This window comes from Macrotis lagotis, chromosome X (genome assembly GCF_037893015.1).
Source record: "Macrotis lagotis isolate mMagLag1 chromosome X, bilby.v1.9.chrom.fasta, whole genome shotgun sequence".
NCBI classification, from domain to species: domain Eukaryota; kingdom Metazoa; phylum Chordata; class Mammalia; order Peramelemorphia; family Peramelidae; genus Macrotis; species Macrotis lagotis.
In genome coordinates this window covers 598,064,626-598,087,647 of record NC_133666.1, presented here as the reverse complement: position 1 = coordinate 598,087,647, position 23,022 = coordinate 598,064,626, and the positions used below count along the sequence as shown (strand labels likewise).

The following is a 23,022-nucleotide window of genomic DNA, read 5'->3' as shown; positions in this document are numbered from 1 at the left end:
GGACAATCTTGGGCTATCTGTAATGGAGAACATCAGCTGTATCCAGAAAAAGATTATGGACTTTGAAAAAAGACCAAAGACTATTACCTTCAAATTAGGGGAAAAAAGTTATCTTATATAATTTTATGATCTCATACTTTATTTTTCTTCCTTAAGGATATGAATTCTCTGTCATCATATTCAACTGAGATAAATGTATAACATGGAACCAATGTAAAGACTAACAAAATGCCTTCTGTGTGGGGTAAGGGGAGGGAAGCAAGAATGGGGGAAAAATTGTAAAACAAAATAAATAAAATCCTTCTTAAAAAAAAACTAGGGACAATGGATATAATTGTATCAGAAATAATGGAAACTTTCCCAATATGCAATGTACTCAATGTGATTATAAATTATTATTTAGTGACTATAGCTAGTCACTAAACATATCTAAAACTAGAAATAATAATAGGACATAAAATAGTAAAGTAGTAAGAACTGGCAAAAAGGCGGCAATATTATTAATTATTAATTATTAATTCATAATGGAATGACTACCAATCAATAAAAACAAAGCAGGATAATACATTGATCAAAGGTTTAAAAATTACATAAAACATCACTTCTGTAATTAAGAACAAAAGAGAAACAGAAAGACAAATATTTAAAAGGAACATTTCTATTAAATATTTCAATTATAAACTATTACCAATTTTCCTTAAGATTAAGACCTAAATGGAGCTGTGAAATCATCCAACCTTTCTGGAGAGCAGTATGGAATTACACCTAAAGGGAAATAAAAATGTGCATACCCTTTGATCCAGCAATATCACTACTGGGTCTATATCCTGAAGAGATGATGAAAAAAGGGTAAAAAAAATCACTTGTACAAAAATATTCATAGCAGCCCTGTTTGTCATGGCAATTAACTGGAAATCAAGTAAATGTCCTTCAATTGGGGAAATGGCTTAGCAAACCATGGTATATGTATGTCATGGAACACTATTGTTCTATTAGAAACCAGGAGGGATGGGAATTCAGGGAAGCCTGGAGGGATTTGTATGAACTGATGCTGAGTGAGATAAGCAGAACCAGAAAAACACTGTATACCCTAACAGCAACATGGGGGTGATGATCAACCTTGATGAACTCACTCATTCCATCAGTGCAACATTCAGGGACAATTTGGGGCTATCTGTGATGGAGAATACCATCTGTGCACAGAGAAAGAATTGTGGAGTTTGAGCAAAGACTAAGGACTATTACCTTTAATTTAGGAAAAAAACTGATCTTACTATGTAATCTTGATATCTCTTATACTATATTTTTCTTCCTTAAGGATATGATTTCTCTCTCATCACATTCAGTTTGGATTAATGTATACCATGGAAACAATTTAAAGACTGACAAATTGCCTTCTGTGTGTGTGTGTGTGTGGGGAAATAAGATTAGGGGAAAAATTGTAAAACTCAAAATAAATAAAATCTTTAAAATGAGAAAAAAAAAGATAAAGATAAAGACCTAAAGACATAGTCATTCCTTTAACTTTTGACTTCTATGAGAGAAACTAATGGAAGAAGAATGTGAGAATAAAGAAAAACTGAAACTGAATATGAAGGTAATCAGGTTAGTGACTAAGAGGTATTTGGACTAAATGAAGTAGATCAGACATCAAATTTCAAGAAGAAAAGTTGAAGGAACAAGTTTTAAATACCAGTACAGCTTCTATTTTTGCTTTGAAAGAAGAGCAAAACTGAGGACAATTAAGGTATTTTATAAAAGCATTAAGGGGGAACATGAAAAGACTAAGAACTAAAAAAACTTAAGCACACCAAAGGAAAACTAGAGTAAATTGTCAAAACGAACAAAAAAAAAGGTAAGTTAACTGGAAAAAAGCTGGAATTGCAAAGAAATCTGATAGAATACACTAGTAAACATAGGAAACTGATGAAACAGGAGGTTAGTAGGTATGATTATGGTATTGAGAGTAAAGAAAGTAAATTCAGTGTAGTCAAATCATTAAGACGTGTGTGTATTTACATATCTATAAACGCATACATATATAAATACACTCATTCATATATATATGTAAAACTGTTCTAGTTTATTTTTATTTGTTATCTGTTTCTTTGATGGTGGGCAGCATATGCCTTGATAAATCCAAGTCTTACCCTGTTTTTTCTAAATCAACCACCTCTTCAAGTTCTATACCAGGGCTATACAAAATGAGGCCCACAGTGCAATTTTATGTGACCCCTGTGGGTTTATTAAATGCTTTTAGGAAATGAAGCCAAGGTACTACAGACAGAGATATCACTAAAATGGCAAATCAAAGTCTATTGTCCATTGTTTCAATAAAAACTTTTGAAAGTATATCTGGATAGCCCTGTTCTATAGCATAGCAATATTCCAACACAATGTCACCTTATCTGAAACTTTGATTATGAAAACTCTCCCCCAGTTTTCTGCCTTTCTTCTATTTTTGGCTGCACAGATTTTACTTATACAATATAATAGTAATTTACAATAATCGAAATTATCCATTTTATAACTTCAACAATGCTCTTCCCTTATATAATATAGTTTAGGGACTAATACTACTTCCTTTACATCTTTTTTCTCTGGTTTCTTTGAAGTTTCTAACCTTTTGTTCTTTCAAATGAAACTTTGGTAATAGTTTTTCTAACAGTAAGATTTAATACAATTGGGATGGCATTAAATAGATTAGTAAGGCTAAATTATTTGTTTTTACTAATATGTTTTACTCTCTCCAGAAATTCTTTGACTTTATTTATACGAAGTGCTTTATATTTATGTTCAAATAGTTCCTCTGTCTGTTTTGTAAAACTGTTTACTTATTTTCAAGAGCATAAAAAGAGGCTGCTAGGTGGCGCAGTGAATAGACAGAGCACCAGCCCTGGAGTCAGGAGGACCTGAATTCAAATTGACCTCAGACAGGTAATAACTACTTAGCTGTGCGACCTTGGGCAAGTCACTTAACCCCACTGCCTTAAATAAATAAAAATTAAAAAAAAAAAAGAAATACCACAAAACAATGTTGAGTAATATTGCTGACCCAAAGAGTAATTTCCCTGCCTTTCTCTTTTGATTAAATCTATTTTTGCTTTAAAGTTGTCTGAGATCATGATTACTACTCCTATATCTTGGGTCGGCATAAAAAATTAAATGGAAATTTTGGGAGAGTTTTGCAGAAGTTATAAACAAACTGCAAAGGTTAGCAGACAAAAAAAAAGAAAAAGTTTAGAAACTCAGAAATGCATAAGATACGTAACTTTACAAGATTTTACAAATTTTACAATAAGGTACTTTAAACACCTCATAAAAGAAAAAGAAAAAAATTAAGCCCAACATAAGAGAGGATCAAAAAGTTTTATGCAGATTTTCCAGATCATGGGATGCCAAGCCTCTAAACCCTGCAATATGGAAAGGATAACTATAATGTCAATACTAAATATAAAGGCCTCAAAAGCAAACACATTTTTAAAAGTGGTAACTTCGACTTTAATCTCTGAGAACTAGGTAAATCTAACAAAAATAAGAAAAAAATTAATGAGGTGAAAAGATAGGTATGCTAACCACTGGAAAAAACTGAATAGAAAGGAGTATACTTTTTTTCTTCCTGGTTCATTCCACCCACATAAAAACTGACTAAGTTATAGGGCATAGAAGCCTCACAATAAAATAAGAAAAAGCAGAACTATTCAATGCATCTTTTTCAGACTATTCAGTATAATTAATATTATATTCAATAAAGGAAAATGAAAAAAGATTTTAAGTTAATTGAACCTAAATAAGCTAATCCTAAAGAATGGGTGAGTCAAAGAACAAAACATAGAAAATAATAATTTCATGAAAAAGAATGAATCTAATGAGACAACATACGAAAATTTATGAGATGTAGACAAAGCCGTTGGGGGGGGGGGCGGGAATCATGTTTCTAAATGTTTTTATCAATAAAATAGAAAAAGAACAGACTAAAAAAAGTTGAGAATGCAACCAAAAACAAACAGGAAAAAAGAACAAATTAAAAATCTTCAATTAAAATGCCAAATTTCTGAAAAATCAAAGGAGAATTTAATAAAACTAAAGTAAGAAAACCATTAATAAAAACTGACCTGGTTTATGGGAGAGGAAAATAACTCAGTAAAATAGATGAACCATTGGTTAATTTGATTTTTTTTAAAAGGAAAGAAGGAAAACAAATTAGCAGTATCAAAAATGAAAAATTCATTGCAAATGAAAAAGATTAGGGCAATCAGAAAGCAGAAACAATAAAACATTGCTTACGCAAAAACTGGTCGAACAGCATTACTCATGATCCCATATGTGGCTCGGCCCAGCAGTTCTCTTAAACAGTTTTCAGCCAACGTAGCAGGGTTTTCTTCTTTGTCACCTTCTGAAGGAGAGGAAGGAGGGCCTATTCGACTGAGAAAGAGGAACACAACAAGGAATGAATTAAAGACTATCACCAATTTCTGACTGTCAAGTATAAAAGCAGTCTATTCCCATTATTTGTGGATTTCCTATTTGTGAATTCACCTACTCACTAAAATGCATTTATAAGCCCTAAAGCAAGCAACATTCACTGTACTTTTGTGGGCATTCACTGACATGAGCAATACAACAAAAAAAGACAAAAGGAAGTACAAAATGATTTAGAAGTACTAAGGGTTAGAAATGGGCAAAAACTTGGCAAACAAACTGAGGTTAGATTTGAACTCCCCATTAAAACAATAAATCTAGAAAGACTCATATGAACTGAGGCTGAGTGAAGTGAGGAGAACTAGAACACTGTACACAATGAAAGCAACATTATGCAATGATCAACTATTAACTTAGCTTTTTCTCAGCAATACAATGACCCCAAGCAGTTCCAAAAGACCCATGAGAGAAAAATCCAAGGAAAGAACTTTGGAGCCTAAATGCAGATCAAAGCATATTATTTTCATTTTTTTCTTGTTGCTTTTCATGGCTTTTTCCTTTTGTTCAATTTCTTTTTTTTCACATCATAATAGTATATAAATATATTTAACATGGCTGCACATGCATAACCTCTATCAGATGCCTGTCCTCTTGGGAAGGGGTGGGAAGGACAAAGAGAAATTTGGAGCTTAAAATCTTATGGGCAATGAATGTTGGAAACTATCTTTATAAGTAATTGGAAAAAATAAAATACTATTCACTTTAAAAAGTCTTCATAATGGCAGACTTGGTACTCTATCTACATACCTGTTAGGCATATAGTAGTAGTATTAAATAAATTCTTGCTGATTGACTGACACATAATTGACAGTGGTGCCAATAAGATAGTGTCATACCAAAGACCATGAAATTTACCATAAAATACCATTTACCATAAAATTATCTACAATTTGACCATATTCATTTATCTTAAGTACATATTTGACTTCACCTGTTCAGAAGATTATTTTGTTTGTTTGTTTGTTTGTTAAACATTCTCCAATTACATTTTAACCTGATTGGCTGCAAACTGACACTACTCTGCAACAATGAACAGAAGAAGAAACAAGTATCCTTTTAGAATCTTAGGGGTTTTCAAAGGGAAAGAAATTAAATAAGAAAAGTGAAGATTTAATAAAAGGAATCTCTCAGTGTATCAAAGGAGGAAGAAAACAGTGGAACTTGCTGTTTTTCAATATTGGAATACTAGGAAAAGAAATTATGCAAACATTAAAAAAAGGGTTGGGGAAAACAAGTATCAGATGAGTTTGACATTTAAAAAGGTCAAAGGACATGTATTAAAAGGACAAAATCTATTCAAAAGGTCTTTGAATATAGACTCCCAGTTCAAAAGATAACAGTTTTAGTTGACACTTGTAGCATCTTCTAAGACCTCAAGCAAACCCCTTAACCTAAATGTACCAGTTTTCTCACTTGTGAAATGGAAATATTTACACTTATATTTCCCTCATGAGGTTATAAGAATCAAGTGTGATACTGACCATAAATCCTTTTGTAACTATAAATATATATAAATTTTAACTATTATTATTATTATTATAATAAGTAAGCACTTGAACATTACAATTGACTTTTCAATCCTAGGATATTTATTTAGGGGAATATTTTTTTCAACATCATTTCAGATGATGTTGAAGGATAATAGAAGAATGAGAAACAATGATCATTATAAAATCTGAAAATGAACTGCAAGCAAAAATAAAAGCATGATGAAAGTAAGAAGCATATAAATTATACATATGGCTCATACAAGGTACAATGAAGTACAAACTTTTAGCTTTAAATAGGTAATAAAAATAAATGAAAAATCTATTGAATTACTATATGCCTAGAACTCAATCTAAAATCAACTATATGAGAGTATAAAATAAAGCTTTCTGCCACCAGTTATTATTTATAGTTTTTAAAATCATATAATTTGGATCATTAATTCTTACTGATTTCTTTTACTAGGTATTATAGATCTCCTTAAGAATAAGCATTATGGGGCTAGGTGGTGCAGTGAATAGAGCACCGGCCCTGGAGTCAGGAGTAACTGAATTCAAATCCAGCCTCAGATACTTAATAATTACCTAGCTCTGTGGCCTTGGGCAAGCCACTTAAGCCTTGCAAAAACCTAAAAAAAAAAAAAATAAGCATTATGAAGTTCTCATAAGCACCAAGAATTCAGTTTTGTTCTTTACCAATATATCTAACTTGCTAGTATTATAAGACAAACAATCAATTTTAGGGGCCATTAGAAAAGCTCAATACCATATTATTTAAGCAAGTTTCAAAAAGTGAGTTAAAATTAAAACATTAAACATATGGATAAGAAGCTATAAGATCAATTAAGCATTAAGTAACTGTAAAATTATTATTTTTTTCATAAAGTTAAAAGATTAAAAAATCATTAGGCTGCTAGCCCAAAGAGATCAAAGAAAGAGGAAAAGAACTCATTTGTGCAAAAATATTTGTAGCTCATTTTTTGGATAGCAAAGAATGAGAAACTAAGGAGGTCTCAATCAATTAGAGAATGGCAAAACAAAGTATGGTAGATGAATGTAATAATGTTATTGTGCCATAAAAAATGATTAAATGGATGGTTTCAGAGAAATCTAGGAAGATATATATGAGCTGATATAGAATGAAATAAGTAAAACCAGAATAATTAATAACAACATTGTAAAAATGTACAATTATAAAAAAAATTTGAGAACTGTGATCAAGATAATAACCAAACGATGATTAAAGAAATTCAATGAGAAGTACCCATTACTTGACAGTGAGAAAATGGACTAAATACATAGAATGAGATACACATATTTGATTGTGGGCATTATAAGAATTTGTTTTCCTAAAGGCATATATTTGTTTTAAAAAAGGGGTGGGGTTGGAAGGGGGGATCACCTTAGAATAGAGTGAGAAAGAGGAAAAAAAAATGTTTATAAACTGGAAAAAATATTAAACAAAATTAAAGAATAGTAAACTTCCTGTGCCAAAGTTTACCACATAAGTGTTATTTAAATTTCAATTAAAATTTTCACTTTACATAAAAATGTCAATCCTAAAAATAATTTTATACCATACCTGTCAAGGTCCTCTGTTTTTTGCATATTAAACAACAGAGATGGAACAATTTTGTCCATATGCTGTGGTTCCCATATAGTTGCCCTCAACTCATCATTAACTGTTTTGCGAACCACACCCTGAATTCCTCTGATCCCAGCTATTCGGATTCTAGGAAAAGAAAAAAGAAAGGATTTATAAGTATTTTAGGTCAGATAAAGAACTGTTAGGTAGCTGTTTTGGTTTGGCTAGGAGACAACAAATAGAAAAAACAAAGAGTATACCTGAAGTCAACAAAATGGAAATATCACTTTCCATCCAAGGTCTCAAACATCAAACAGGGATATCATAAAGATTTTAAAAATCCTAATTAAAGACTATTTTTGTAAAAATAAATATTTACTGTGTGCATTTATGTCTCTGAGTTTGTGCGTGTATGTGTGTATATGTAATATTTTCCAACAAAAGGAAAACAAAATATATTTCAACAGTAAAAAAGAACTAAATTAAAAATGACTAAACCAGGAAAACTAAGTAAACTAAGTTTTTAGATGGTTAATAAAAGGGAATTGTTTTCTGCTGAGTGAAATATAAAATATGACAAGTTGAAAATAAGTCTTCACTGTGCTCAGACTAATCTAATAACAACTCTCTTATATAAAGTATTAAAATCTGTCCCCAACAACTTCTCACTTCTGGGAATTTAAAAGCCTCAAAACCAAATACTTCACAGAGAAACCATATCCAGAATTCTATCCAAAATATTCTCTCAAAAGTAATCAATGGTCTACCTCCTGAATATAACATTCACTGCATTCTCTTAGGTCTTATAAGAGGTAAACATCCAGAACTCTATACAAAATATTCTCTCAAAAGTAATCAATGGTCTACCTCCTGAATATAACATTCACTGCATTTTCTTAGGTCTTATAAGAGGTAAAGACTGAATAGTCTATCTCTAATCTCATCTTTTGACAATTCTCTTCTGACTTACAAAGTTGATCTCAAAAACTCTCTCCAGCTCAATCTCTAACAGCTCTGGAGTTCCATATCTCCAATTCCAATCGCCTATTGAAGTTTTCTCAATATCCTAACAGCACCTCAAATTTAGTATGTCAATTTCCAGCCAAGATAGGAAAGACAGACCATCTAGTCTCACATCTGTTCTCTAAGAAAACCCTACTAAGAAAACTAGATTGAGGAGTAAATTAAGAGGTCTATGGAGAAAATATAGGAACTTCTACTCCCCAATTAGGGGACTATCCATGTCAAAGTCAATGTCAATACAGTAGCTTCCCAGCAAAAATTAAATGGGTTTAACCCATGAAGTCTACAAGGCTAAGTGTTCAGAGGCAGCTAGATCATACTTCTCCATTCCAACTCTGGAATCTTCTTATTCTAAGACTCTAAGAGACAATATGGATTAAATAGGTTTTTGGAGTATAATGGCAAATTACTGTTTACAACATTGTTTACAGTGGAAATTATATTCAATTACAGACCATTTCATAAAAACTAAGTTTTAGAACATAATGTAACATATCTGGCTGCATATGCATGAAAAAACTGTAATATTTTACAAAAAGCTTCAGGTATAAATTTAAAATTAAGAGAGAAATATTTAATGGAACTAAATAATGCAATTTTAAAAATACCTTGAAAAAAGGCAAATAACAAACAATCTATATGTAACCATGTATTGCAATGTAGAAGTAATCAAGTTTTGAAAGGCTATGCTTAAACATCAGTGCTTTTACAAATCTTATACCAAAAAATAAAATGTTTAAAGAATAGTGTGATAATAGACTATGTGTCCACTAGAGACCAGTTTGGGTAAATGTAAAAAGACTCATAACTGGATCTTGGTCACCAAGTGATGAATTACCTCAACCACAGCAATTCGTTTTCTTTCTGACCACTGCATGAAGCACAGTGCCTAGCTATATTCCTAGCTATATTAAGTGCTTAATAAATGTCTACTGACTGACTGATTTAATCCATTTATTAAAATATAACTATATCACAGATATAGTCTATGCCACAAGAGCACTCATACTCTTGAAAAAAATGTGGATATATAAATTCAGGCTTGATGTGGTGGGGTATTCATGTTATCACTACTATTGATCATGGGTAGTATGGCTAAAGCTAACACAAGGTGTCCGTACTAAGCCCAGTATGAGCATGGTGATTCCCTCCACTGAGGGAGTGGATGATCACCAGAATGCAAAGGAAGAAGTTAAAGTTAACTGGTCCAGGTTAGAAAGGAAGAAGAAAAAAGCATTCATGTTAATTAACAAATGCTTTTATATTAAGACTTTTCTCCTTCTTTGGTTTCTATGTAACTGCTTTCTCATGGTCTACTTCCTACCTGAACACTTACTTTTCACATTCTATTCAAAAAGTGTGAGTCTCTCATTTCAAGTTCTAATCCTGGAAAGGTTCCCCTCTCTTCCATCTCACTCTTCATCTCCTAGATTTCAGTAACTTCCATGACCTAATTCTAGTATACTACCAATCACCAGCTGCTAAACCTCTCTCTGAATAACCTACAAGTATCTCAAAGTCAAGAAATTCAAAATGGAACTCTTATTTTCCCCTAAATCTACCCTTCCTCTAAACTTGCCTACTGATGTTGACTTTACATCATGCCTATTCTAGTTTCATTCAAATTATCCTGCTCAGTCATTCTCCATTTTTCTTCCCTCCCCTCATATTTTGGTAATGCCAATTTAACTTCTATAAAATCTTTTATATCTGTTCCCTTCTATCTAATATAGTCAATATCCTAGTTCAGATCTTATTACCTCTCAACTGTACTACGACAACAGCTTCTTAATATCCCTGCCTGCCTCCAATCTCTTCCCTTTATAATCCTCCATATTAATCAAATTAGCATTTCTTTTTAAAATTCTTATTCATTTTGAATATAAATACAACATAAAATAAACATAAAAAGGAACATTCCCACATACACAGCACAACAAAACGATTCAATATAGATAGAAACATAAATTTTCATTTCACATTGTTCATTTTTTAAAACTATGCAATAAATACTACATATCATTTTAAAACTACCCTACTTTTCTATGCTTCATTCTTTTGTTCTCTGCTCTGTAGTGTTTTCCTCCCTTTTTTCCCCAACCTACCCTAGAGAAAGCTACCCTACTAGTTACAAAGATAGATAGAGTCATATTATAAATACTTCCATTCATCAAGTCCTTTCTCTAGATGTAGATAGAAAATCAAGTTGGCATTTTTTAAAACAAACCAGGCCTACTAGCTTTTCCCTTTATGTGACACTCAATCTCCCACCTCCAAGCGTTTATATGAGGTTCTTTCGTGCCTAGAACTTATTCCTCCTTACTTCTTAAAATTGCAAACTTCCTTCATGGTTTCACTGAAATGACCCTTCTTGGGTTGGGGGAAATCTGGGACGCTATTATATTGTTGGTGGAGCTGGGAACTCATCCAACCTTTCTGGAGAGAAATTTGGAACTACACCCAAAGGGCAACAAAAATGAGCATACCCTTTGACCCAGCAATACCACTACTGGGTCTACACCCTGAAGAGATGATGAAAAAGGGTAAAAACATCACTTGTACAAAAATATTCATAGCAGCCCTGTTTGTGGTGGCAAAGAATTGGATATCAAGTAAATGCCCTTTAATTGGGGAATGGCTTAGCAAACTGTGGTATATGTATGTCATGGAACACTATTGTTCTATTAGAAACCAGGAGGGATGGGAATTCAGGGAAGGCTGGAAGGATTTGTATGAACTGATGCCGAGTGAGATGAGCAGAACCAGAAAAACACTGTACACCCCAAAAGCAACATGAGGGCGATGATCAATCTTGATGGACTTGCTCATTCCATCAGTGCAACAACCAGGGACAATTTTGGGCTGTCTGCAATGGAGAATACCAACTGTATCCAGATAAAAAGCTGTGGAGTTTAAACAAATTTCAAGGACTATTCCCTTTAAGGAAAAAAAAAACAGATATCTTATTGTCTGATCTTATCTCTTATACTTTTTTGTTTCTTGCTTAAGGATGTGATTTCTCTCTCATCACACTCAATTTGGATCAATGTACAACATGGAAACAAAGTACAACATGGAAACAAAATAAAGACTGACAGATTGTTTTCCATGTGTGGGGGGGTGTAAGACTGGGAGAAAAATTGTAAAATTCAAATAAAATCTTTAATAAAAAAAAGAAATTAAAAAAAAGATGATCCTTCTTGATCTTCTTGATTGTTTCTACTCTTTTACCCTTGTATTTACTTTCTATAATCTTCTATTTAAGAGAAAGCATAGAATAATGGATAGAGCCAATCAAGTGACCCAGAAGACCAGGCTTGAAATCCCCACTGTGATACACACTGGATGTATGCACGATCCCAAATGAGGCACTTAACCTTCTCAACACTTCAAAAAGGAGGAGTTTCCTGATCTGGGATTTCCCTATATCAATAAAACCAAAAGACTAATTGCTGTGCTTGTGCTTAGTACTTGTGTACATGACCGACCTCTAATAGGAGAATATAGCATCCTTTAAAAGGCAGGAGCTGTTTAACTTGTGTCCCTGGATGCCCAACACCTAATACAGTGATTTTACACTTAGTAGACATTGGCAAATTTTTGTAGAATTGAATTCTATCTTTAAGAACTTGATTATGATATTCTACAAAACAGACAATCAATCAGTAACTTTTGATTAAGTACTTCCTATGTGCCAAGTACTATAAAGTTTTGTGTTAAGTATTAGAGGTTTTTTAAAAAAAAAGGCAAAAGGGGGGGGGAGCTAGGTGGCCCAGCTGATAGAGCACTGGTCCTGGAGTCAGGAGGACCTGAATTCAAATCCTGCCTCAGACACTTAATAATTACCTAGCTGTGCAACCTTGGGCAAGTCACTTAACCCCATTGCCCTGGAAAAAAAAACTGAAAAAAAAAGGCAAAAGGCACACTCTAAAGGAGAAACAACAAACAGCTAAATATGCATAAATAAGCTTGTAGTGCACAAAGAGGAAATAAGAGAAGCAAGGGGTCTAAAATTAATAATGGTTGGGCAAAGTTTCCTTACTTAAAGTCAGTGATCAGAGAAGAGGAGGGAGAGCATCTTGGGCAATGAAGCCAAGTGATGGAGTGATTTCTTGATGGATCACCAGGAGACCAGTATCACTGGAAGGAAGAGCATGTGCTGGAAAGTAGGGTGCAAGACGACTAAAAAGGAGGTGAGGGAGCTGGGTTATGAAGGGCTTTGAATACCAAACAGCATTTTGTAGTTGATCTGAAGGTAACAGGGAGTTACTGGAATTTACTGAAATGGAGGGGGAAGTAGGGGAAATTCAAATATTCATATGTCTGAATATTACTAATGAAACAGGCTTACTTACTTTAAGCTAAATAATTATAGTTAACACGCTTTTAAAAATTAGTAAATAATTAGTAAATAATTGTCAATTACATGTAGAATAGTGTTAGGTAGATACAAAGAACAAAGGAGACATGATAGCAGCTTTCATGAAGCTTTGATCAAGAATGGGAGCAATACAAAGACAAATAACTACAACTAAAGCGATACGCGATTTCAATCAGTAAATAAGCCTAGAATGTGCAGTAATAAAAAGAATAATTATATATGGGATATATACACATTTGTACACTTTTATGTAAATAAATATATATTATAAAGAGATTGTAATACATGGACATAAATGATAGAAAGAAGCACAAAAGATAAAAATGTTTACAAAAAGGACTATTAAAAAAACTGAAGAAATTATTTGTAGCTATTGGGGGGGGGGGAGACCTACAGTTGTAGGGGTGTTTATGGAATAATTGAAGGAAATAGGATAAAGTACTAGACCTGGAGTCAGGAAGACAAGTTCAAATCCAGCCTCAGACACTTCCTAGCTGGGTGATCCTGAACAAATGGCTCCAAACCTGTTTGTCTTAGTTTCTGGAAAATGAGGACAATAATGGCTCCTATAGAAGCAAGGGTGGTAGAAACTTGACTAATAGGAAAAACAATAAAGATTTTGTGGAAAAGACACCATTAAGAATTGATTTTTAGGGACTAGAAAGGAGTTAAAAGGTGAAATGAGAAGAGGGAGATGTTCCAAATAAAAGGAATAGCAAGAGCATAAGTCCAGAAGTGGAACAATGTGGAAAGACTGTCCTGCAAGCTTAATGAGGACCAAAACAAATTCACTTTGAGGTCAAGGTAGTGGGTCCAAGTGTGCCTGATCAGAGCAATATGAGCTCAGAAGGCTTTGCACAACTCGAACACAAATAGTCCATATGAACATTTTTTTTAGTGGAGATGCCTCTAAATTTGAGCATCTCACGTTTCTACCATGTCTCACACTTGAAACCAAAGTTCTTCAGAGACACATTGAAAGTGTCTTTATATAATTTCTTATCTCTCAAACATTTGCCTGCTCTGAGTTCTCTATAAAATAGTCTTTTACAGAAACGCACATTTGGCATTCAAATATAGTGGCCATGTCATATCTGTACTCTCTGTATTAACATCTGAATGTTTGGAAGTTTAGTTCAAGAAAGGTCCACAGTGTATCCTACCAGATACTCTTCAGAATCTTCCTAGGTCAATTTAAATTTGTTCCCCCCAATTACAAGCAAAAGCAAATTTCAACATTTATTTCCAAAACCTTGAGTTCCAAATTCTCTTTCTTCTTCCCACCCCACTCCCCCCATTGAGAAAGCAAGTTACTTGGTGTAGATTAAAAATGTGTAGTCATGAAAAACATTACTATAATAGTCAAGTTATAAAAGTAAACATAACTTCCCCTTACCACACAGAGAAACCTCAAGAATAAAGTGACTAAAAAAAGGAAAAATATGCTTCAGTCTGTATTCAGACACCATCAGCTCTGTCTTTGGGCTAGATAGCATTCTTTTTCATAAGTCCATCAGAGAAACTGCTTCAATATTTTTCCCCATAGTTGCTATTGCTAGGTCTATTTCCCTCCATCCTAGTTCTTCAAGTTTTTTTGCCCAGACTATCTCCCATGCCTAGGATGTACCTCCCTCATCTCTACCACTTAGAAATTCTAGTTTTCTTGATGTTTCAACCTTTCCTAAGCTATTTTCCTCCTCCAATATTTCCTCCAATGTTAATGATTCCTGAAATTAAGAAAGTCCTGGTTTTAGGGAAATTTTTATCATTCATCTTACTAAGAAATTTCCCTCCCCAAAATAAACCTCATATTTATTATTTCTATCAATTAAGCTTCTCTAAAGCACATATCTAAATGTGAAATGACCTATGACATTTGCCAAGTGTTATCCCCAGATGCTAGTTTGAGAACTCTTAAAAGAGTAGAGAATATGCTTTATTTTTTGAATAGGTACTTAGAAACAATTTGTTGAACAAACATATAAGACCTTTTGTAGATGATTAGAGTTTTTTGTTCATAATTCTTTTAAATGTTGTAATTCAACCTAAGTGTGATTGAAAATTCCATGAACATATTCTATAAAAACTCAGTAACATAAAAATAATACATACTCTTTCCGTATTTCTGGATCCCGATGACAGGAATGACACATAGCACTGAATCGAGAAACAAAAAAGTCATAACGTCGGTGATAAGAGGGTGTATCTTCTTCAATATTTGCGAATTTGACAAACTACAAAAAATAAAATGGCAACAATAAGTACTTTTGCTATTTCTTCACAGTACAAACAATTTGCAAAGTTCTTTATATTAATTTAATATATAATTCTATAAACATCAAAAGCACTATATAAGAAATTGTTCAAGAGAATAAAAAATCCTTTTAATATTATTAATGAAAATTTAAAGAACACTAAATATTAAACAATAATATTGCTCATATAATATGAACAATCTATTCCCCAAATGTAAAATAGGAATTTTTGTATATTATTCTATTTGTATATTATTTCTCTGCTCATGATGAAATAAGTGGAAATGGACATAAATTTAAAGAGAAGTTGACAGGTTTGCTATAAAAATGTTAGTTATTAATTATAATAAAAACAGTAATACCAATGACAAAAATAGTGATAAAAATAATATTGATGATGAGAGGAAGAATGGAATAAAAGATAAAGATATGACCTCAGAAACAGGAAAATCTAGGATTAAATTTCACCTCTGACACAAGAGTCAAACAATTTTTTTACCTGAGTTTATGCTACAAAATCCCTACTCTGTTATTTACTACTTGCATATGCAAAACAGAGAAAACCCTTAAGCTCGCAGTGCCTCAGGCATTTCTCTTATGACTATAAAGGTGAAAAGAGCAAGATTCCTTAACAGGCAGATGTTAATAAAATCACAGATATGAATCAAAAATTATTATCATTGAAAGTAAGATTAACTTCAAAGGAAAAGTTGAATAAATTTATATCATATTCTTCTCTAAATAACCTAAAGGTAATTAAAGTATACGTGTATGTGTAAGAGGCTTTGTCAGGGTGTAAAAAGAGGCAAAGGGGTAGTACAAGCACAGGCTCAAAGATTTCTTGAGATGGTTTTCCAAATCTAATTAACAGCTAATTTATTATCTAAGATACCATTCAAAGAAGCATTTCTTACAATGTATTATGATATTTCAAAAACCAGAGAATTAGTAACTTATTTAATTGGAAAAAACCTCATCCATCTAATCAGACTCTAGACTAGAATAATGTATTATGGGAATCAGTTAAGAATTTTTATATGAGAGAAACTAAAATAAACTTAACAAAAAATTTAACAGAATTGTACTTTGCAACAGTAGTCTTCAGAAGTATACCATTTAAGAGAATTTGCTAGATATCACTTATAAGCATTTAAGAGGAACAGTACTGAGATTATACTTATCAGAATATCCCTTCTGAAAATGTCTGAGTATTAACTTTTTTTAACAAGAATGTTTAGCTGTCAGATTTGAATTCCGTCTGTAAGAGTTTTTTTTTTGTTTGTTTGTTCTATTGGGAAGATAAATGTAAGAAAATTTGTTCCTTTTAAGTTCTAAAACATGATATGGGTTCCTGGAGATTCTGAAGGATGAATTCACTTTGGAACCAGCTAATGTTATTTGAAAAGATATTGTTCCAAAAGAATAGGTAGTACTACTCTCCATCTGAAGAGTTAAAAAACTTTCCATCTTCCAATAAGTTAGGGAACAATCTGTGACCCAATTTCTCATCCAATGCATATATGCAATATTAAAAATATTTATGTCTACGTAATGGCTTAATTATTTTTCATTCTCGTAAAATAGATCTATGAAATTTAATTTTCATTTAATCTAAACCACAAATCAGAGACTGTAAAATGGGGGATTTTTGAACTATACATACTTCATATAATGGCTGTGAAGAAAGTACTTTAAATTTTAAAATACTATGGGAAATTATAAGATGTAGAAAAGATTATGACAACTAAGCTTTTTTTTATCTGAATTTATGATACAAAATCTCTACTCTGTTATTTAATACTTGTATGTTCCAGGACAAGTAATTTAAACCTAATAGACCTCAGTTTGGTTTAAAATAAGAGCTGGTTCCAAAATGATAGCCTCTAATCTCTCCTCCAGCTCTAAACTTATGATGCTATGATGTCTGTGCTTCATTCTCAAAGAAGAACACGACATCATATAATATCATGAGTTGGATTTGGGTAAAGGTATGCTAAGTCATCAGCCTCACTTTCTTCTTCAGAGCCATCTGGGTCGAGTGGCCAGATATGAAACAGGACAACTGGAAATGCCCCTGGATGGGTGGTAATAAGGTTTAAGTGAATTGCCCAAGGACAACACAGCTAGTAAGTGGCAAGTGTCTGAGGCTAGATTTGAACTATGGTCCACCAGACTCCAAGGCCAGTGCTCTATTCACTGCACCACCTAGTGGCTGAAATAGCTCATTTGGGAGAGCATTAGACTGAAAATCTAAAGGTCCCTGGTTTGATCCTAAGTTTTGACAGAAGCTATCTATGATCCAATATTATATGATGATCAATTGGGAATGACTTAGATCACTGTATGGCTGAGAATAGCTAAGAAATTTCCAATACTTATAATGAAAAAAGCATCCAAATTCAGAGAGAGAAAACTCATAGTCTGAAAGCAGATCAAATCATAATTTTTTAGGTTATTTTTCTTGCAACTTTTTTATTTTATTCTGTTTTCCTTTAAAGCATGACAAACAGAAAAATGCTTTGCATTTTTGCATGTAAAATCATTGTCTTTGGACTGTCTTTTCAATGAAAGGAGAGGGAGAGAATTTGGAACTCAAAATTTTAAGAAATAAATGTTAAAAACTGTTTTCATGTATAATTGGGAGAAAATAAAAATATTTAAAAGAAAATTAAGTTTATGATCCTATGAATAAGTGTCATAAACACTTGAACATTGAAAAGCACTCAACATGTTATTTAATTTGATTTTTAAAATAAACCTGTAATGTAACTATCATAGGTATCATCAGCCTCATTCTACAGATAAGGAAATTAAAGCTATTAAAAATATTTAGGACCATATTTGAATCCAGGTCTTCATGAGTCTATATCTATACTACTATACCATGCTATCATTCTTCAAAACTGTCAACAGCAGTTAGAAGACAGCAACAGCAGTTCTTCCAGAAAAAAAGAATAAACAATTGTCCATAATGTCTGAATACTTCCCATTTACTTCAATGACTCTACTTCAAAGGTGATTGCAAAAAAAATAAAAAACAGGTTTATCTATTAATGGAATAAAAGGAAAACCTTCAAAAAACCATTAAAACATATTATTTTTTTAATTCTCTAATACCAGTCATCACTTGAAACACAAGAATTTGTTCCATTAAAATAGAACAGATTTCCAGTATATATCAGTTGAATATACTTAAAATACAGTTTTGGAGTACTAATTTAATTGACAAAATTAAACATAACAAAATTAATAGAGAATTATTTTGGTCTATGATTTGGTGTAACTAAAGAAATGGAATATAGAGTAAATTTCTTTCCCAACTAGAAATTACTTCTCTTTTGTAATTGGGGGGGGGGGGGATCCAAAAGAGGAATTTAAGTTCTTAGAAGATCCAACCTCATTCATTATTGATTTTCTCTTCAATCTAGCAAAGGGCACTAAATTGAATTACTAGTCACTATTCCAGCTGTGTACAATCAGATGAGAATGCCAATTGTTCTCTTGACTCTTGGCAACTTGGCCTTTATTTTTCCCCGCTTATGATGGGGGAAAAAAAAGAAATTTCTTGACAACTAATTTGTAAGGAGCATCTACTATAGATCAGGAACTAGGTGAGGCCTAGAGATAAATATCTAAAACAATAAAACAATCATTACTTTCTAAGATCTTTCATTCTTTCAAGAGAGACATATAGATATATACAGAATAAAATATATAATCAGTCAGGAAAAGGGAGAATAAATACCTGAGAACATCAGGAAAGGCTTTCTTTGGACTGTAGAAGGTTGTACTTCAGTTGAATATTAAGGGAAATGAAGGATTTTATGTGGCAGAGGTGATAAGAGCACAGTGGCAGTCAATGCAAAGGAATGGACGTGAGAGATGGAATGACAGGTAAGGAGCAGCAAGAAGACTAGAGTGACTGAACCATAATTAAATGCATAATGAAGTTGGAAAGACAGACTGGAACTTCATTGCAAAGAGCTTTAAAAATCAAACAGAAATTGATTCTCGAGGCAAAGGGGAACTACCATTGGAATTACTGAGTTGGAAAATGATATAGATCTGCATATAAAGAAAATCTCTGAGTATTATATATGAGATGTAACTGAGTGAGCAGAGATTTGAAGCTGAGAGACCAATCAAGAAACCAGTGTAATAATACAAATGAAAATACATTAGGACTTCAATTTGGGCAACTATGTAACCAAAGAGGAGTTGATAGAAGATTTGAAGGAAGAATTGGCAAAACCTGGCAACTGTGTGAATATGTGAAGTGAAAAAAAAGAGGTAGATAGCATCAAGGTTTCATATCTGGGAGACTATAAATATGCTAGTACTTTCAACAACAAAAAAGCAGAAGACTAAGTTTGGAGTTTCTTAAATAAAGAACAGTAAATTTAATGAAGTTATAGATTTTTTTTCAGTTTTCACACCTTTAATTTCATGTAATATATTATATTACTCACAGGTATAATATAGGAAGAGAAAGATGATGAACATGAAATCAAAACTGAACTAATCAGGTCAGTGAGAGAAATAAAAAAAAGGAATGACAGAAGTAAAAAGAACCATGCAGAAAGAAGAAAGGATAGCAGACATAAGGGCAGGCATAACATATTCTGTACCCAAATTCATAGATGTAGGTAACAGTATATAGACATAAGGGGCAGCTACGTGGTGCAGTGGATAGAGCTCTAGCCCTAGAGTCAGGACGACCTGAGTTCAAATTTGGTGTCAGAAACTCAAAAAGAGCTTAGATGTGTGACCTTGGGCAAGTCACTATTAACCCCACTGCCTTAAATAAAACTTTATAAAAAAAATTTTTTTAAAGTACATAGACATAGCTAATAAGAAAAAATTTTAAATTCCTACATTCCTTTTTTTAAACATTTTGATTGTTTCCTCAATAATTTAGTTGTCTCACACCTCTTTTACCTAGTAAGACAGTGTATTAGAAGATGACACTACAGAACCTAAACAACCTTATAATGACTCTAATATAATGGTTTTACTCACAGAATTAGTTCCAAGAACTTGCAGTTTTGGTTCTCCTGACTCCAGCAGCTTTGCAACCATATGTAGAAAGCTTTCTACAAATGGCTTGATGCTTTGAGAATGGCAAGCCATTAACAACTGGTCCAATGCCTCCATAGCAATTAAAACATACCTAAGTATGAAGGAAAAGAGAATATAATGATATACCTCCAGTTAAGTCTCATAAAAGGATTTACCATAAAATAACTTATTTAAAGCAGGCAAATAAGAGAAAAGCAACAATTCACAATTTAAGCAACATTATCACATAAACATGAGGACTAAAAGTCAGTAAGGAAAGAATGAGCTACAACTCACAAAAGTTCCTCCAACAAATCATTACAAATCTACTTGTTCTCCTGATTTTCCACTCTCCTCACCAGCATCCCTGGGGCACCTAAAAGCAGAGACTACCTTTTATTAGTATCCCTGAATGTTTTTCCTAATGTCTGGCACAAAGCAAATGTTCAATAAACACTCTATCTGCAGAAGGGGATGCTAAGGGAGTCCAGAAGGTAGAAGAGAGGAGGAAAAACATGCCATCCATGGGGGAAAACAATGAAGGGTCATGAATGAGCAACAACAAGCAGGTCAAGGGTCTGGACCCTGAGTATCAAGAGGGAATATGATGTAAGAACTCTAGGAAGACAGGAGGGACAAGGTTGTAAAGAACATTACAACCTGTTATTTTTAATAGATAATAAGGAAAGACTGGAGTCTAATTAATAGGTCATTAATGGACAGAAGGGAATGGGAGAGTAAATCCTTTATCTTTGGAAGATCCCAGTCAGTGAGTGGAGGATGGATTAATGTGGGAAGGGGCTTGAGGCAAGGAAGGAAACCAATGAGGAGGCTAACATAAATAGTCCAGGAGATAGGTAATAAAGAGGTTGAAATGGAGAGATGAATGTGACTGAAAAACAGGAGACATATGTAAGAGATGCTACAGAGAAGGAAGCTACAACATGTGGCAACTAAATAGACATATCGAGTTAGTAAAAATAAAGAAAGACAGAAGCAGAAGTCTATAATTCAAAATAACCATGACAGCATTCTTTGTGAGATGAAGAACTGGAAATAAAATGGATACTGATTAAATGAGTGCTGAAAAAAAACAGTAAATGAAAAATTCAATATTGCTGCTGTTTAGACTTTTCAATCATGTCTAACTCTTCATAATCTAATTTAGGATTTTGGGGCAAGATACTGAAATAGTTCACTATTTTGCTCTCCCCTTCATTATACAGATAAGGAATAAGGCAAACATGGATAGGTGACACTCGGGGTCCTACAGCTACTATGGTCACATTTGAATTCAGGAAGACTTTATGCCCGGCATTCTTTCCACTGTGTTACCTACCTGCCCAATATTACTAAATAAAACTGTAAACAAGAGAATTCCATTGAAACATGGGAAGGGCTATATGAACATATAAAGCAGTAAGCACAATAAAAGAATGATAGAAACAATGATCATAGCAGTATAAATGAAAATGTTATTAAAAGGAAGCCAAACACCAAGTTATGTAAAAACTAGTGAAAGGTACTAGAGGTCATACAATGAAACAGATATCCTTCTTCCTCATTACAGAGTTTAAAAAAAAAATATTGCAGACATTGCCAGACAAAGTTGCTATTGGAGTTTTGCTTATTTTTCTTTATCACAAGAGAAAGTTAAATCTGGAAAGATATAAATAACTATGATATAGACAAAAGGCATCAAAAAATCTGTTTTTAAGAAACTACTTTTAATCATAGTTTCAAAGAACACACAATAAAACACCCCTCTTTTCAGCAGATGTGTATGTTGCATACACTGTCACTGCATCAATTGCTTTTCCTTTGCTTTAAGGGTACAAAGACTGAACGATAGAAGGGAAGACATACAGTGTGACAATATCTGGAAATGATACTGGAATAAATCCAAAAGGTAGTATTAAAAATTATTTTTGAAAGAAAATAAAACATACTTGGTAACTCTGGATCAATATAATAAATAACACAAATCTAAAACATTCACAATGAAACATGCTATGTAATTTCCAAATAGAAAAATGCTATATTGGTTGCACAGACTGAAGCATTTTTTTGAGGGGGGAGAAACATGGCTAACCCAGCAATTTGTTTTCCTTGAATGTACATAGTTGTAACAGCTTTTGTTTTTATTGCCTTCTCTTTGAGAGGTAGGACATCACCAGATGAACAATAATGAAATCAAACTGATTATATACAGTCAGGTAAAACTAGATCTGGAGCTGACTGTAGTTCAGAGATCATGAGGCTCTTGTTGCAAAATTCAGATTTAAATTGGAGAATAAAGAGAAAAAGCATCAGACATTGCTCTAAATCATTACTTATTATTGCTCTAAATCATTACTTATTATTGCTCTAAATCATTACTTATTAGAGAAATGCAAATTAAAGCATCTCTGAGGTACCACCTCACACACCTCAGACTGGCTAATATGACCAGAAAGGTCAGTGATCAATGTTGGAAGGATGTGGGAAATCTGGGACACTAATACACTGTTGGTGGAGCTGTGAACTCATTCAACCTTTCTAGAGAGAAATTTGGAATTACACCCAAAGGGCAACAAAAATGTGAATCCCCTTTGATCCAGCAATACCACTACTGGGTCTATACCCTGAAGAGATAATGAAAAAGGGTAAAAACATCACTTGTACAAAAGTATTCATAGCAGCCCTCTTTGTGGTGGCAAAGAATTGGGAAATTGTTAAGTGAATGTCCTTCAATTAGGGAATGGTTTAACA

At 32.9% G+C, this 23,022-nt stretch overlaps 1 protein-coding gene across 6 annotated transcripts in view; it reads right to left on the bottom strand.

The window, feature by feature from the left end:
- Nucleotides 1-23,022, bottom strand: part of EFR3A (EFR3 homolog A) — a 135,702-nt gene that overhangs the window by 63,994 nt on the left and 48,686 nt on the right. For all 6 annotated transcript variants that reach the window (XM_074202397.1, XM_074202398.1, XM_074202400.1 and 3 more), the window contains exons 4-7: nucleotides 20,233-20,383; nucleotides 15,071-15,192; nucleotides 7,552-7,701; nucleotides 4,288-4,425 (exon numbers count right to left, since the gene is read on the bottom strand). In XM_074202397.1, the coding sequence (XP_074058498.1) occupies nucleotides 4,288-4,425; nucleotides 7,552-7,701; nucleotides 15,071-15,192; nucleotides 20,233-20,383 (561 nt within the window). The remainder of the gene's footprint in view (nucleotides 1-4,287; nucleotides 4,426-7,551; nucleotides 7,702-15,070; nucleotides 15,193-20,232; nucleotides 20,384-23,022) is intronic.